The 16,844-nt window shown below is 38.8% G+C and overlaps 1 protein-coding gene across 6 annotated transcripts in view; it reads right to left on the bottom strand.

The window, feature by feature from the left end:
• TUNAR (TCL1 upstream neural differentiation-associated RNA) overlaps nt 1-16,844 on the bottom strand; it is an 80,430-nt gene that overhangs the window by 40,713 nt on the left and 22,873 nt on the right. Inside the window, exon 3 of one of the 6 annotated variants that reach the window (XM_060755985.2) lies at nt 10,569-10,679. The exons of the other annotated variants lie outside the window; for them this stretch is intronic. Coding sequence (XP_060611968.1) covers nt 10,569-10,589 — 21 coding nt within the window. The 5' untranslated portion in view covers nt 10,590-10,679. The remainder of the gene's footprint in view (nt 1-10,568; nt 10,680-16,844) is intronic. 6 annotated transcript variants of the gene reach the window in all.

Below are 16,844 nucleotides of genomic sequence, written 5' to 3'. Positions count from 1 at the left end.
TGCTTATATCCCGCTGTTCTCAGCCCGAAGGCGACTCACAGCGGTTTACACACAATAAAAACAGCAATAATTCAATGCACATATAACAATTGACCACTTAACACATTATCCACTTAATAAACAACAAGCAATTACACTAAACAATTATTACAATAACCAGCCCAATCGTCCCATCATCAAAGCGTAGTCCAGGTTCGTCGTCCATTGTTCCATTCCTATGTTCAATTACCAATATTGCACTAGATTACTCGACAGACCTCCCATTCCTACAAGAATTTCCAACCTCTAAGAGATGCACACACATAAAGAAGAGCATGCCTTGTTCTTAATGTGGGAGGTCTTACATCGAAAACTCAAGATAAAATCTGCAGCAGCTGAATCTGCAAGCAAAAAACTTATTTATTTATTTTTTTTACTTTATATGTATACCACACCTCTCAGCCTGCAGGAGACTCAGGGCTGTTTACAGAGGCAACAATTCAATGCCAAACAACAGCATATAACATTAAAAACATTAATATATAATATAAAACCATAACAAGATCAATAAAAACCATAAATCATATGTGTCTCTTAATTAAAAACATTGTCCAAAATCGTCATCTGGTTGTTCCATATTCCTATGTCTGTTACACTGCATTGTCAAACACTTGCTCAAACAGCCAAGTCTTAACTTTTCTCCAGAATGCTAAAAGAGAGGGGGCCGATCAAAAGTCTCTAGGAAGGGCGTTCCATAGCCGAGGGGCCATCACTGAGAAGGCCCTGTCTCTCGTCCCTGCCAGAGGGAATGAGAGCAGGGCCTCCCCAGACGATCTTAAAGTCCTAGCTGATTCATAAGGGGAGATGTGTTCGGACAGGTAAGTTGGGCCAGAACTGTTTAGGTCAAAGCCAGCACTTTGAATTGTGGCTGGTAGCACACCAGCAACCAGTGGAGCTGGCGCCACAGAGGCGTTGTATGCTCCCTGAGCGCTGCTCCTGTTAGTAACCTGGCTGCTGTCCGTTGGACCATTTGAAGCTTCTGAACAGTTTTTAAAGGCTACCCCACTTAGAACGTGTTGCAGTAGTCTATATATGATGTAACCAGGGCATGGACTACTGTGGGTGTGTACTACTGTGTGGTGGAGGCTCCTTCTTTGGAGGCTTTTAAACAGAGGCTGGATGGCCATCTGTCAGGTGTGCTTTGAATGCAATATTTCTGCTTCTTGGCAGGGGGTTGGACTGGATGGCCCATGTGGTCTTTCCCAACTCTATGATTCTATGATTCTATGACTAACTTGGTGAAAGTTTGGTCATCCTCATTCAATCTCACATAAAATAAATGTGTGTGCCATTTTTAAAAAGAAATTAAATAACATATTTTAAAATGAAATTCAAAAGCAATGGAATTTTTTCAGTGAAATGCAAGAGGGTGGAGTTGTAAGAGTTATGTTTGCTACTTTTGTCACTAGTTGGGCGTGGTATAAATTAGGAATTAAAAGAAGATTTGAAAACATATTTAAAATGGTTACTCTCTAGGTTTCTTGAATGTTGAGAAAGCTTGGTGGAAAAATATTAAAGATAAGAATCTACAGAAAAGAGGCATTTTCTAGTAGTGAAATGGGAGAATGCTATCAAGAAATAGGTCAAAGTCCATTTCTAGAGCATGTTTTCTTCTGATTTTTAAAATGATATACAAGGGTATTTGGGATATATGGTTTGTTACTTAAAATAGGAGGAGCCACACTTTATTGGTTTTTGTGTTGCCTTTATTCACCTCAGCTTACAGCTATATGGAGGGCTCATTTACACATCCTGGAGTATACCGTCGGAACCAAACCACTGTCCAAAATTTGGGACCAAAATTGATTCTATCCCCCCTCCGCCCTATCTCTATCACTCATTTCCACCTTATTTCCCAAGAAAGCTTTGGTCCTAAACTGGTGTCTGCCATCAGTAAGGGATCGGATGATAGATTGTTTTAATTGTTATAAGCCACCCTGAATTGGGGACAGGTGGGGAAATAGTGGCAGTAGTGATAATATTAGTAGTAATACCAATAATATCTCTACCTGATGAGGAAGCTTGTGAAGCTTTTTAAACACAATGCATTTTATTGTTTTTGGTTGGCTCAACAAAGCAGATGTTATCACCATAGCATGCATATTAGAGATATAAGTTCAGTCTGTGGCCAATCTTCTGCTTTAGTAAAATGTATTAGTAATGTAGATAGAAGTCTCAGATTTTTCTGGTGTGAGAAGTCATGGAAGTCTTGCTCTATGAGAACCAGCAACTAGAGCTGGGTGTGTTTAGCATGGAGAAGGGAAGTTTAAGTGGTAAATACTAGCTATATTTAATTATCTGATATCATACTGAAAATTGAGAAAGCATGTTTTCGGCTGCTCTGGAGTGTAGGGCAATTGATTCAAACTACAGAAAATAGGATTTCACCTAAATATTAGGATGAATTTCCTAATAGTAGAAGCTGTTGAACAATGGAACACTGTCTTGCAGGGTAGAAGAGTCTCCATTTTAAAGATTTCTAAACAGAGACTAGATGACCATTGGTTAGGAATTCTTTATTTGTGTATTTCTAGATGGCAAAAAGTTGAATTGGATGGCTCTTGTAGTCTCTTCCAACTCTATGACTCTATGATAAGGATTCTGAGATAAGCAGCACAGTGGTGGTTTAAGACCTGGAGTGGATTCCATTGGTATTCCATCCACTGGGAACCCAGGAGCCATCTATGGGCCCATCCAGGAAGCCCCTAAAACATGTGCCCTCCCACTTCTTTACGTAGGACATCCAAACAAAACAATGGCCCACATAGAAGTGAACAGTTTCAGGACAAAGTAGAAAAACCCCACTTTGTCCTGAGGTAATCTGTCAGCTGGAAAGACACAGGTGCGAGGGATTGCTCTGCACAATTTCCAGTGCCCATCTACATAGCTATCTTATAGAATCATAGAATCAAAGAGTTGGAAGAGACCTCATTGGCCATCCAGTCCAACCCCCTGCCAAGAAGCAGGAATATTGCATTCAAATCACCCCTGACAGATCTTGTGTTTCTTCAGTTCATGGAGCCCAAGAAACCTAACAAAGCCAGCCCAAACCCCTTCCAGAAGGACAGGGAGACAGCCCTCACCCCCTCCCCAAACCCATTAAAAAGCTTTTAAAAATAAAATAGCTCAACTGGCGACCATTAAACTGGTGCCAGGGCTGTCCTGGTGCGTAGGAATGAAATGCCAGGAAAATGGGGGCAGGGGCACCAGTTTAATAGTCGTTGGATGAGTTATTTTATTTTTTAAAGCTTTTTAAAGGAGTTTGGGGAGGGGGTGGGAGCTATCTCCCTGTCCTCCCGTAAGGTTCCAGAAGGGGATTTTTACACACCCCCCCCCCCCAAAAGCACACACTTTTAGGGTGTGGACTTTAACCTTGGAGCAATCGCATTTAACAAACGCAATTGCTCCCAAGTTAAAGGACTGTTTGGAACTGCCCTATGTTGTTACCTTCTTATTATCCTAGACTTAGATCTCTTAAATCAGATCAGATCAAGGCTGGTGAACATATTTTGCTTATATTTCCATCCTTGCTCATCCTGATTGTATTCACGGGTGTGGCATCTGGCAAGAACAACGTATTCAATTAAATTGTCTTCCAATAATTTCATATGTAGTTAAGCTGGGTGGAAAACAAGACTCTTCATCATTTAAATCATCTGGTGCTATTTCACACTGAGAAGCATTTGCCATTCACACAGGTAGAGACTTCAATTGGCTGTTTATCTTTTTAGACACATTGCTGTAGAATTGTTTCAAAAAGAAAGAGGAAGGGAAAGTTGGTGTCTAAATAAAAGCTGTTCCTTTGACAGATAAAATGTTTTATTGATAGCACAAGTGTGATCAACTGAATATTCTTCACGTCCTGATTTATCTGAGGAACTACCACCCCAAATATTTTGCCTTCTTTCTATAAACTTGAGGGATTACTTCCAGCAGAAGAGTTACAGTGTCCTTATTAAAGACATCAATTACCTGCCCATGTCATATCTTTCTCATTTGTGCACAAATAACACTATTAATATTCTGCACCAATTCCACATAATAAATGGCTTTTCTTTGAAATTTCTCAGCAGGATAGTTTTCCATTACCACATAGGATTTATTTATGGATATTCTCAAATATCTGCATAAACATACAATGAATACTCAACTATGCAAGTTTATAAGTACACTTTCACACATAGTTAGAAACACCACCACACACAACACGCACACGGGCAAATAATGTAATAGCTAGATCTTTCCCTTCAGGTTTCAACATCAAATATATAACCAAGAATCCTACCAACAGGCCATGACATTTACATAATTACAGTAGGAATAAATCATACATTTATTCCTACCAACTAACCAACCAACCAACCAACTAAATAACATACCATTAAACTGTTTCATACAATCAATTTTATGCTTTATTTATTGACTATTTACCTTAGTATTGTCCCTTGTTTTAACTGCATTTGGTTTTACAATATATTGTGAGATGCCTTGGGTCTCATACTGGGAAAGGGTAGGATTTAAATGAATGAAGTAATGGGAGGTTTCTCTCATGTTCCAGTATGGGAAGCTGGAGCTGACAAACGGGAGCTCACCCCACTTTTCATATTCAAACCACTGATCTTTTGGTTAGCAGTCCTGCTGGCACAAGGATTTAACCCATTGTGCCACTGGGGGCTCCATTAAGTAACTAACTAATATGTTATACGTACATCTCCCATATACAATGGGGATACATTCCACGATCTCTCATGGATACATGGAACCACGGATAATAGTGAACCCTAAAGTTTGACTCTATATGGGTCAAAAGCATACCATATAATAGCACTAGAGGACCTAGAGAAGCCCACAAATACTCCCAGAAAGATTCTTTTAGAGTGTGGGTAAGTGAAACTGTGGATATCAAGTCTGTGAATAAGGGGATCATATAGTAATACATTATATTTCTCTTCTCATGAGATTGGAACTCAAAGTGATTGTGAGCACGGTACAATTAAAGCCACAAAATCCTATCACTGACCTAAAAAGAACACACAATTATAGAGCAGCAAATCAACACATTGGTGAGCAAAAATGATTCAATGAGTCTTTTCTACCCACTGTGTTTCAAACCAATACACTAAAATATTTTCCTTTAAAAATCAACATTATCATTTATTTATTTACCACATTTATATACCACCCCTCTCAGCCCAGAGGCAACTCGGAGCTGTTCACAATTGGCAACAATTTGATGCCTCAACAATTATAACAAATAAAATAAAATAAAAAAGAATCTAAAAGCATAGCAGACCTATATATTACACTCCTTCCTCACTAAAGTTCCTCTAAAAATCTGCTGGATTTTTGAAGCAACTTTTGAAGAAACAGAGGTGGGACCAACAGAGCATCAATTAAAGGTAGTTCCACAATGGTGATGTAACTAAGAAGAAAGAAAAATGAAAGAAGGAAGATGGAGAAAAAAATGCAAACTGTATCTCAATAATTATGTTCTTAGGTAGAAACTGAAAATGGTAGGCATCAAATATACTCCACAAATACACAAATACACAAATGCAGTTTGATACACTATTGCAGAGCTTCCAAGCATTTCATGTTGGCAACACACTTTTTACCCATGCAGCATTTTGCAACATAGTAATTTTGTTTTACTAGCAAACCAGAGGTTAAATCAATAGAGACATACATAAATTGTAATAATGAACACAATATATCTCACAAAAACCTACATGATTTATAAGATACCATACATTTCCAAGATTTTTGTCATTTATGAGTAGTAATAGGAGTGTAAGAATTGTATAAATTTGATGTTTGCATGACACACCTACACATTGCAACTGACACACTAATGACCAACACACAGGTTGGAAAGCTCTGCACTATTGGATCATGATATCGACTGAATTTGAATTTTCAAAGAAAAAAAAATCTTCTGGTTGCTAATGCTCACCTATCCCTCATCTCTTCCATTGAGTATTTCTATTGATTAGTGTTTTTAGAATGGATCAGTCATGTTTATATGTTTAAAAATGTGTCCAATGTGTTTAATAAATTTAAAAGGAAAAATGTTTTTAAAAGTGTATTTATACATATATGTACAATTATAATTATGATGAAAATTGTGGGTGTTAAATGCCCAGTTCAAAAGGACAACCGTAACCAGGATAACAACTTTATTTGGACAATTTAAAGTTCTAGTTTCAGATCCTGCAGTAAATGAAACACAGACAACATTTGCTTGTTTTGCTGAGCTGAGCTGCATACACATCAATTGCCTCATCTGCAGTTGTGGAGTCCAAATGTGGTCATTGTTAGATTGAAAGCTTAAGCACTCTCTAACTATGAAATACACTAATTCACTGTGGCCCTTGAGTGACTGCTCCAGCCAGCCAATCCTTGACTTTGGCTCTTCCTCTTGACCCATCTTCTTAGGCTTTCTCCTCTATTCTTTCTTCCTATTCACTACTGAGAAGTGAAGTACCATGCCAAGAGAATGGGCAGAGTGAGTGGAAGAGCAGTTGGAGAAAATGAGGTGCATGACAGCTTCTCCTGCTCACCCACTCCCCTTGAGCCTACAGCTCTTTATTGAGTTTATCTAATAGAATTATGCCATGTGACAATTATGTGATAAAAGCTAGAAACCAATTTTTGGACTAAAAAACCCAGGGTGCTATGATTATGCAATGGTGACAATCATGCAGTGAAATATGCTAAAAAGATGACAATCTGAGAGATTCTCTTGTATTTCATATATATCTATTCTGGGTGAAATAATCTTAGGTGTTATGAGATGCCAAGATTATGATCACATTGTTGGAAAATTTTACCTTTGGGTATTCTAACAGAGTGCTCGACTCTGTTAGAATATTTCTGAAATTGCCATATAAGGGTTACTTCCCTCTTTCCTCCTCTCATCCACAGAAAGAGAGAGAAAGGAAACAACCAAATCAAAATTCAAACCACCAAGTGCTAAGGTCCCTTTCCAACATTTCTACTTTATGATACCAAATAGCTCTTTTTTGCAGTGCATTGCACAACATTTTTCTAGATCATTTATAAACAGCTCCGCTGGCTGCCAATAAGTTTCCCACCCCAATTCAAGGTTCAGGTTATTACCTACAAAGCCCTAAACGGTCCAGCCTATCTTTGCGATTGCATCTTCACCTATGAACCTATGCAAGCTTTAGGATCCGTTGAGGTGGCCTTTCTCCTTCTCCGTCACAAGTGTGGTTGGTTGGGACGAGGGAAAGGGTCTTCTCAGTGGTGGCCCCCGACTCTGGAACTCTCTCCCCAAGGAGATTAGATTAGTGCCTACCCTGTCCACCTTCCGTAAAGACTTAAAAATGTGGATGTTCCAATGTGCCTTTGATTTATCGGTTTAATAGATGAATTGGCCCTTCTAGCCTTAACTTAATATCTGGCTCTTGCACTCTACCATTGTCCCTGCCCCCGGAGTTGTATTGCACTAACTGACTTGGCCCTTCAAGTCCTAACTTATCATCTGGCTCCTGCACTTTGCTGTCACCCTGTCCTTGCAGTTGTGTTGCACAAGCCCTTGCCTCGTCCCTTAGTTCTGAATATGTTCACTATGCTAGGCTATTGGTTGTTGGTTGATGGTTGATGGTTTATGTTTTTTTGATGTTTTGTATGAGTATTTTTATTGTGTTATATTTTAACTCTATTTAACTGGGCTTGGCCCCCATGTAAGCCACCCCGAATCCCTTCAGGAGATGGTGACAGGATACAAAAAATAAAGCTATTATTATTATTATTATTATTATTATTATTATTATTATTATGACACAAAAACACAGTATGTCACAGCAAATGAGATCTATATGCTGGGTTTCATAGCACAAAATCACAAGTCAAACACTTCCCAAGTGTCTAGGACTGTGTGATGTATTTTAGAATGATGCACACAGATCCAATTAAGGTGGCCTTTTGCAGTTGACAGATCATGATTTTGTCAATGTTTATTGTTTCCAAATGCCAGCTTAGATCTTTTGGCATGGCACCCAGTGTGCCGATGACCACTGGGACCACCTGTACTGGTTTATGCCAGAGCCTTTGGAGTTCAGTTTTGAGGTCCTGATAGTGGCTGAGTTTTTCCTGTTGTTTTTCCTCAATGCGACTGTCACCTGGTATTATTATTATTATTATTATTATTATTATTATTATTATTTTAAATGCATAATGAATTAGAGTTTGTACATCTACACTTCAGAAATTATTACAAAAATTAGAATTACAATACTGTAATCTAGGCCTTCCTGTCTACATGGTAAGTATGTAGTTGATTATGCAGTTCCTGTTTCCTCAGTTGGTTCATAAGACTATAAAAAACACCTGTAACATATTATAAACAGCCAAGAATATGTCTGAATGGCACAAGAAGCAATATCAGTTACATTATTTTCCCTTATTTTACTCTTCTTCCCTTTTGGAACATAATATAATATTGGTGGCCCAGGTGTTTTCTTATTATAAGAATTGGACAGACACAGAGGGACACAGTTTCAGCAAGGTTACCATATCACACCATGCTCCTGACTGTTCCCTAGGTCACTCAAAATGGCCACAAAGTCAGAAGCAGAATGGTATAATGTTACTATGCATTGACTAGGGTGGGAAAATCATAGAATGAAATCTCAAACTCTCAGGTCCCATCTACACTGCCATATACTGCAAATTGAAAAAGGGAGGGAGAACACATGAACAGTTTGCTTTTGCTTGAGCATAATGAGAAGGGCAAAGTCCCACCTTCCTTTCCTCTCTCCTTACTAAGTTAATTGAGTCAAACAACTTTTGCACTTTGAACTCAGTTTGCAGCAATTGAGGCTAGGGCCCCATTTAAACTACCATATAATGTAGTTTGAAACTGCATTATATGGTCAGTGTAGGCTCATACAATGCAGTTTAACTGTATTGAACTGTATTATATGAGTGACCCTATAATCCAGTTTCACATAGTATAGATGTGGCCAAAGAGAGAAAGTTGGAGGAAGAAACCAGAATATCAAATATCAACCCAAGTAGATGGAGTCAGGAGTGCTTACTATCAGTTGTGGCAGATATGCCAGCTGCACCCCTTCCTAGATTTGGAAGACCTAAAGACGGTAGCGCATGTGCTGGTAATCTTAAAGTTGGACTTCTGCAATGCGCTTTACATTGGACTAACTTTGTACCAAGTTCGGAAACTCCAATTGATTCAAAATACAGCAGCCAGATTAGTTAACATGAACATCTAGGAGTGAGCAAACTATACCTATTCTAATTTCACTCCACTGACTGCCAACTAGTTTCCGGGCAAATTACAAGGTGTTGGTTTTGACCTTTAAAGTCCTACATGGTTTGGGTCCAAATTACCTTCCAGATTGCCTTCTCCCGTACAATCTGCCCCAAACACTTAAATCCTTGGGGGAGCATCTGCTCTAGCCTGCCAGAACCCAACCTGTGACTACCACCTAGAGGACCTTTTCATCGGCTGCCCCAAGACTCTGGAATGACCTGCCAATAGAGCCCCAACGGCTAGATCAGCGGTTGGAATTTAAATACCATCTAAGTCTGGCAGGCCTACTCAGAGAGGTTTTTTTTTTACTATGAATCTTAAACTCATGTCCTGTGGTGTCTGTTTTGTGTATTTTAATATGTATTTATAGAAATATTTTTTGCAATGTTCATGTTTTTAATTGTGTTGAAACCCGCCTTGAGCCACAGGATAAGAAATAAAATTTCTTCTCCCCTCCTCCTCCTCCTTATCAAATAGGACTGTCCCAGTCAAATTGGTACATTTTTATGGTATGATCTTTGAGCAGATCCATTGACTCAATTGTGTAATGGTGAATTGATAGATAAATAAATGCCATTTTATCAAATAGTCTGTTCTAGCTGGCCCTAACCTTGGGGATCAGGTGAAAGCTTTCCGCCTGGAAAGACAAGTTAATTGATTTTCCTTTCTCCCACATTGAAAATGTTTAAGTATATGTTTCGATTTTATTTTTAAGGTATGTTCAAATCTACAAAAGCTTTTAAAATTAAAATAAAGATCTTATAAAAAGTTCTCATAATTTCAAAATAAACAACAAAAATTAGTAATCTTGAAATGTAGTACTTAATCATGCAATAGCTTACTTCTTTGAGTGATTGGAGGCTTTGGAAAACAGCAGTAGCTCATCTAACTTAGATCCTCTTTAGCATAGGCATTTATTGTTTTAAAAAAAAGAATAAAAGATTAAAACATAAACTCTATTTAAATTTATTTACCTATGCCTCTGGACCTGTGTTAATGGCAAGCTTTGCAGTTCCTTGCTAAATAATGCATTTAGAAAGCTTAAAATACTGAGATATCTATTATTGACCTAGTTTCCTTGTTGTAATTACACAGTAAAGAAGATTTACGTGAGCAAAAATAATGTTATTAAAGTGACTTTGTTTGGAAGAGAGAAACAGGAATTACGCCCCAAGCTTAATGACTCCACTGCCATGACAATCAAAGAGCCCGAACTGACAAAACCTTTACTCACATGAGTTGTTTTCAGTTGCATGTTAGCCTCCCCTCACTTTTCACTCAAATGGGTGCCATAAGTCAAAGACTGCTTCTGTTTTAAGGCTGATCCATAAGAAGCAGGATTCTTCTGCATAGATGAATCCAGAGGAAGGAAAACTTACTTTTTTGAATCACCACCCCTCCTTACTCAAATCAGCATTGCTAGTTGCTATACCAGTTAACTATCACATCACACTTATAGCCCCCACCTCCAATTTTATGGGCAGCCACTGTAACTTTACTGGGAGTAATGGCTGCCATCAGATGACTTTCGGTCATCACTCCTAAAAGTGCCCCCCCCCCATCACATAACTACAGACAATAGTGAAATTAGGCAGATCTGTAATGATGTGGGGCAATCGTGAATTTAGCCAAAATAGCACCAAGGACCTGTTATTTTGGCTCAAAACAACATGTCCTTGACAGTCTTCATTCTGTTTCAAAGCTTGCCATGGTGTAAAGGGGCATTCTGATGGGTGCTCCTTAGCAGCGAACTGTCATCGCTTTTTACAGAAGTGCATAATAACTTCTTCTCTTCACATATTTCTTTTTTTAAAATTATTAATGAGAGATATAATGTAATAGACGCATTGAACATAGAACAAGCAATTTTCTTTTGGTGATTTGTTCCAATTATAATATTGGACTTAGCATAGAGCTGTTATCCCTGTTTATAGAAATGTATGATTACTCCTTCCTATGGAAAGCAATGCTTTAAAACAGCACCCCTGCCTCAAGAGCCCAATGGGTTTAGATGCAGAAAAATTGCATCCCATTGAAAGCAATGTTTTAAAACAAATCTCTGTCTCAAGGGTCCAATGGATTTAGATGCAAAATAAATTGGATCTCATGGAAAGCAATGGTTTAAAGCAGCATCTATGTCTCAAGGGTCCAATGGGTTTAGATGCCGAACTATTGCATTCCATGGAAAGGGATTCTGGCAAACTTTCATGAAGAAAGAAAGCTGGAGACTTATTGCCTATGTGTGATAAGGAAAATAGCAGGTGCCTACGGGGAAGCACTAAAAGTCCGATGAGAGGAGAACAAATGAAAATGAGCGAGTGAGTCCTGGAAGGTACAATCAGCTCCCTATTCCCCTCTTAATTTAATGATCCTTCTTAATACTGCCATCTGAAAAGGTCCTAAGAGATTGTGAGAGTTGTGTTCCAAAAACTCATGTTTCCAAACCCTTCACAAGAACAATTGCCCTGCCATGTCCTTTGGAGGACAGCTATTCCAAATACAGCACCAAAACTTGATTTCTTGACTTAACCAAGTCTGTCCTATTTTTAATAGAATATCCACTTAATCAATGATGTTTTGTAGTGATTCCAATTTATATTATTCTGACAACTTTTGGTCTAAATCCAGTATCAGTCCTATCTAAAGTAGACGCATCGAAGTCAGTAGGACATAAATTACCTGTGATCATTAAGTATCATTCATTTCAATGGATGTTCTCCACTAGCATTGACCCTGAATTTGCCACTTTACCATATTTTCAGTTCCTATTGTATGTAGGTTGTGACAATCACTTTTTGATTGACATTTGATAGATAAGATTTGTTTCTGCAAGCTGCTATGAGGGCCTTTACATTTTTTTTAAAATGGAATATAATGTAGAATCTTTTAAAATAAGTAAATACGACTACTGAAAGCGAAAGGCAACACTTTGTGAAGAGTGATTGTAGGCCAATATAATTTCTTTCCTGGGAAACTTAGTAGATGATGATCAGTCGAACTAATGCCAATGAGCAAATGATTTCCCTGTTTGTTAACACAGATTCCCTTGCTCTTGTATGGCCCTGACTATATTTTCATATTTGTTTTATGACATGTCAAATCTGTTTTTCATCCCAAAACATATGCATAAAGTATATACACAAAGTAAGCTGCCTTATACTAAGATAATGTTTTCTGCTTCCCTGGAGACTAGGACGTGGAACAATAGCTTCAAACTACAAGAAAGGAGATTCCATCTGAACATGTGGAAGAACTTCCTGACTGTGAGAGCCGTTCAGCAGTGGAACTCTCTACCTCAGAGTGTGGTGGAGGCTCCTTCTTTGGAGATTTTTAAACAGAGGCTAGATGGCCATCTGTCAGAGGTGCTTTGAATGCAATATTCCTTCTTCTTGGCAGGGAGTTGGACTGGATGGCCCATGAGGTCTCTTCCAACTCTATGATTCTATGATTCTAACATGGCTCTATCTAATTCAACATTTTCTGTTCAGATTGATTCTACAAAGGTTCTGTATTGCTTTTTCCACATTGGAGATTGTTTAGTTGCTAATACTGGGGGTTGAATTTGGAACCTCATATTCATAAAGATGATGTAACGAATATTTATTTATTTAGCAGTTTTGTATACTGGTCTTCTCACCTCCATCAAGGGACTCAGGCCGGTTTCCAACATCAACATTACAGACAGTCATTAAACATTCTCATACTTGATGAGAAGGAGCTCTTGATATGTCAAAGCACTCCACTGAAAAAAGGAAATCTATATAAATAAAAATGTAATGTTAGTTTGTGGGATTAAAATAACTCAAAAACTGCTGGACAAATTGACACCAAATTTGGACACAATACACCTATCAGGCCAATGAATGACTGTCACTCATAAAAACACTGAAAAACACAGGGAAGGGACTTAAAAAGCCAAAAAAAGTAAAAAGATGCTACAGTGCATATGCAAGAACAGCTCCCCGGGCAAAAAACCTCCACACAATAGCATATCCACACTCCCTTCCAGACTACAACTCCCAGCATCACCTAGACCAGGCCCTTTGGGAGAGGAGGATGATGAAAATGCACTGCTTCCAAGATGCAAGCTTTCTTCTCCTTGGATTTCTTTGAGAGCATCCCAATCCCTGCATATTTCCCATTTCCTATTCCTGGACTGCAACTCTCAGCAATCCTCCAGATAGATAAACTAGATATAGATAGATAGGTAGATAGATAGATAGATCTGGAGGATTGCTGGGAGTTGCAGTCCAAGAATAGGTAGAGAAGGAAGAACGGGGAGAAAGTGGAAGGGAAAGAAAAGTGGGGGGGGGGGGAAGGAAGGGAAGGGAAGAGAAGGAAGGAAGGAGAGAGAGAGAGAGAGAAAGAAAGAAAGAAAGAAAGAGGGAGGGAGGGAGGGAGGGAAGGTTGGTCACAGCAATGTGTGGCAGGTACAGCTACTGCTCTATAAGACTTTTCACATTCCAGGAAATTGTAATGAAAACATTGTATACAAAAACATCAGAAAGGGTTTTTTGGGAGGGTGACAATAATGGTTTCATGCTAAAACCAGTGTACTTTGTGCACATTTTTTTCTGCACAGAATTTTTTCTAGTAAAAGTACTGTATTTTGGCCTGTTGTTCTATTGACTTTGTAACATACTGTCATCTCAAAACAAAGCACTAAATCCCAAAGGAAGGTGAAATGAGGATAAGTTTCTTTCTAAATCAATAAATAACATAACATGGCTCCAAAAGCTGGAATCTGGTAGGTCTCTCCTAAAAAAGAGTAAAACCTCTTATCTGAATTTTCACAGACATTCCTTGGAGCAGAGCCTCAGTGACTGATGTTAAAGTATATGGCAATGTGTTTGTGTATTTATCTGAAGTTCACCTGTCAGACATATGGTGACCTCATGCATTTCATAGGGTTTTCTTAGGCAAGGAATACCGTAGATATATGATTTTGCCTATTCCTTCTTTTGAAAAATAGCCCACAGCACCTGGTATTCATTGTTGGCCTCCATCCAAGTACAAACCAGATTGAGCCTATTTAGCTCACAGACATAAGAGAACTTCCACCTCAGTAGAACAGAAGTGAGAAAACTCTTTTTTCTTTTGACATTTGAATTCCAGTTTAGAAAGGACCTAACAAATTTTGCTCTGGGAATGGATGGGACTAATGTGACAGATGAAAACAGTTGCAGCCAAGTAACATCAGTGTGTGATCAAGACAGCAAAAGATATTAATGACACATTGGGATACTGCTACAATTTGCTTCTTTCTGAGCCTACTGGAAAGGGTGAGATTCTGCCCCTCCTTTTGTTTCTTGTGAATTAACTGTGGACAAACTACTTTTATAGCTTGAATTCAATTTGTAGCAACTATTTATTTATCGTATCAGGAGCAAACCAAGCGTACAGTTGTAATGTATTTACAACAAACAAACAAAAAAAAACTCACAAAGCTTGAAAACTTGGCATTATATTAAATGTCCTTTGACCAGTAGTTGGCCACTTGGAGTGCTTCTGGTGTTGCTATAAGAAGGTCCTCCATTGTGCATGTGGCAGGGCTCAGACAGCATTGTAAGAGGTGATCTGTGGTTTGCTCTTCTCCATACCCGCATGTCATGGACTCAACTTTGTGACCACATTTCTTAAGGTTAGTTCTGCATCTTGTGGTGCCAGAGCAGTCTGTTCAGTGCCTTCCAAGTCACCCAGTCTTCTGTGTGCCCAGGAGGAAGTCTCTCATTTGGTATTAGCCATGGTTTGAGGTTCCGGGTTTTAGCCTGCCACTTTTGGACTCTCACTTGCTGAGGTGTTCCTGTGAGTGTCTCTGTAGATCGTACAAAACTATTTCTTGATTTAAGGCATTGGCATGCTGGTTGATATCCGAACAGGGATGGGCTGGAGATGTCACTGCCTTGGTCCTTTCACTATTAGCTGCTACTTCCCAGCAGATGTCGGGTGGGAAGTGGTGTACATTTTCAACAGTAATTTTCAAAGGTAATTTTCAACGGTGAGCAAACAGTATTTTGCCCCCCCCCCCCAACCAATCACTAATATATATTTTCTGTTCGTCATGGGAGTTCTGTGTGCCATATTTGGTTCAATTCCATCATTGGTGGAGTTCAGAATGCTCTTTGATTGTAGGTGAACTATACATCCCAGTAACTACAACTCGCATATGTCAAGGTCTATTTTCCCCCAAGAGCGCTTCAAGAGCGCCCCTGGGCAAAATCAACTATACTGCAAATGCTTACTTTGCGTAATGGGTTGAGCCACCCCTGAGGGTGCAGACACCCTGTGATAATATGGCATGTCTCATTAAGAGCCACCTCCACTTTTTTAGCATGGTGAGGTGTGTTCTACATCCTTTCTCGGCAAAACAGGATGCTTCACCTGGCTTCACTGAGAAAGGAGAGGAGCAGTGGGGTGACTCTGTCGCTTCCATACAGCTCCCTCTTGGCAACACTTTCCCCATCACATGAGGGGAGGTGTCACCCTTTTGGCAAGGGAAGCCTCCTCTGTTGTGGGAAAAGTGTCCTGCAACATACCTTAGTTGGGACAAGGCCTCCATTGGAAGTCACACAACATCATGTGAGTCCAGCACTTTGAACCATTATACCACACTGGCTCTCATGTACGTAACCAGGGTTATTATTTTATGAAAAGAGAAAAAAAACTCAAATATTTAGCAACTGACTGCATCAAACCACCTACCGCAATGATTACTTTCATGTACATTTGATATATAAATTTAATTAATTATTGATAACAGTAATAATGAGGGTAATACTACTACTAATAAAGAAATTGGGCTCTGAAAAAAGAGGACATATCTAGGAAAAGAAAGACCCTAGTCTAGGTAGCCCTAGTGTGCACTTAGTAATGTTTACTCATTCTTCTTTTGGCAGGAATAATTTGATCAATGTCTTGAAGGAACTTTTACAAACTTTTGGTTGTTACTTAAGACTTTATAAACAATGATTTTTCCCCAAAATGGCACAGAAAATAGTTTTCCCCCCTTACAAAAGGGAGTTACTTTTTGCCTTCATAACAAATTCCATCTCAAATTACCTTTCAAACATCACTTCCTAAACTCTTTTCCCATTCAGGAGCAAGTTAAGTATTTAACTTAACCACTGGTTTCCACTGTCTGTGCCCAAATGCTACATTGTAAAAAAAAGCCCCAGTAATTCACAAGTCAAAACATGCAGATGATATAGATGCACAGTCTTGTTTGAAACTCCTGCCTCTGTAATATGTATGTATCCCTAAAGGATATTTTCCTAATATAATACATTTTTGGAATGTGTTTCAAGTGACCCTTCACATTTTAAAGTACTGTGTGAGTAACACTGCATCACTTCCACTGACTACAGCGGTACAGTCATTCCACAGCCACATGCCAAAGCCACAATGCCTTGCCATTCTCGTATTGGATCAAAAGGAGGATTGCGTATATCATTCATTGCACACACAGCATGCATCCTAATGTTTTCTTCTTGAATATTAGTTAGCCGTCTGG

This window comes from Anolis sagrei, chromosome 1 (assembly GCF_037176765.1).
Source record: "Anolis sagrei isolate rAnoSag1 chromosome 1, rAnoSag1.mat, whole genome shotgun sequence".
In the NCBI taxonomy this organism is placed as follows: Eukaryota; Metazoa; Chordata; class Lepidosauria; order Squamata; family Dactyloidae; genus Anolis; species Anolis sagrei.
This window is presented reverse-complemented; position numbering and strand designations above follow the sequence as displayed.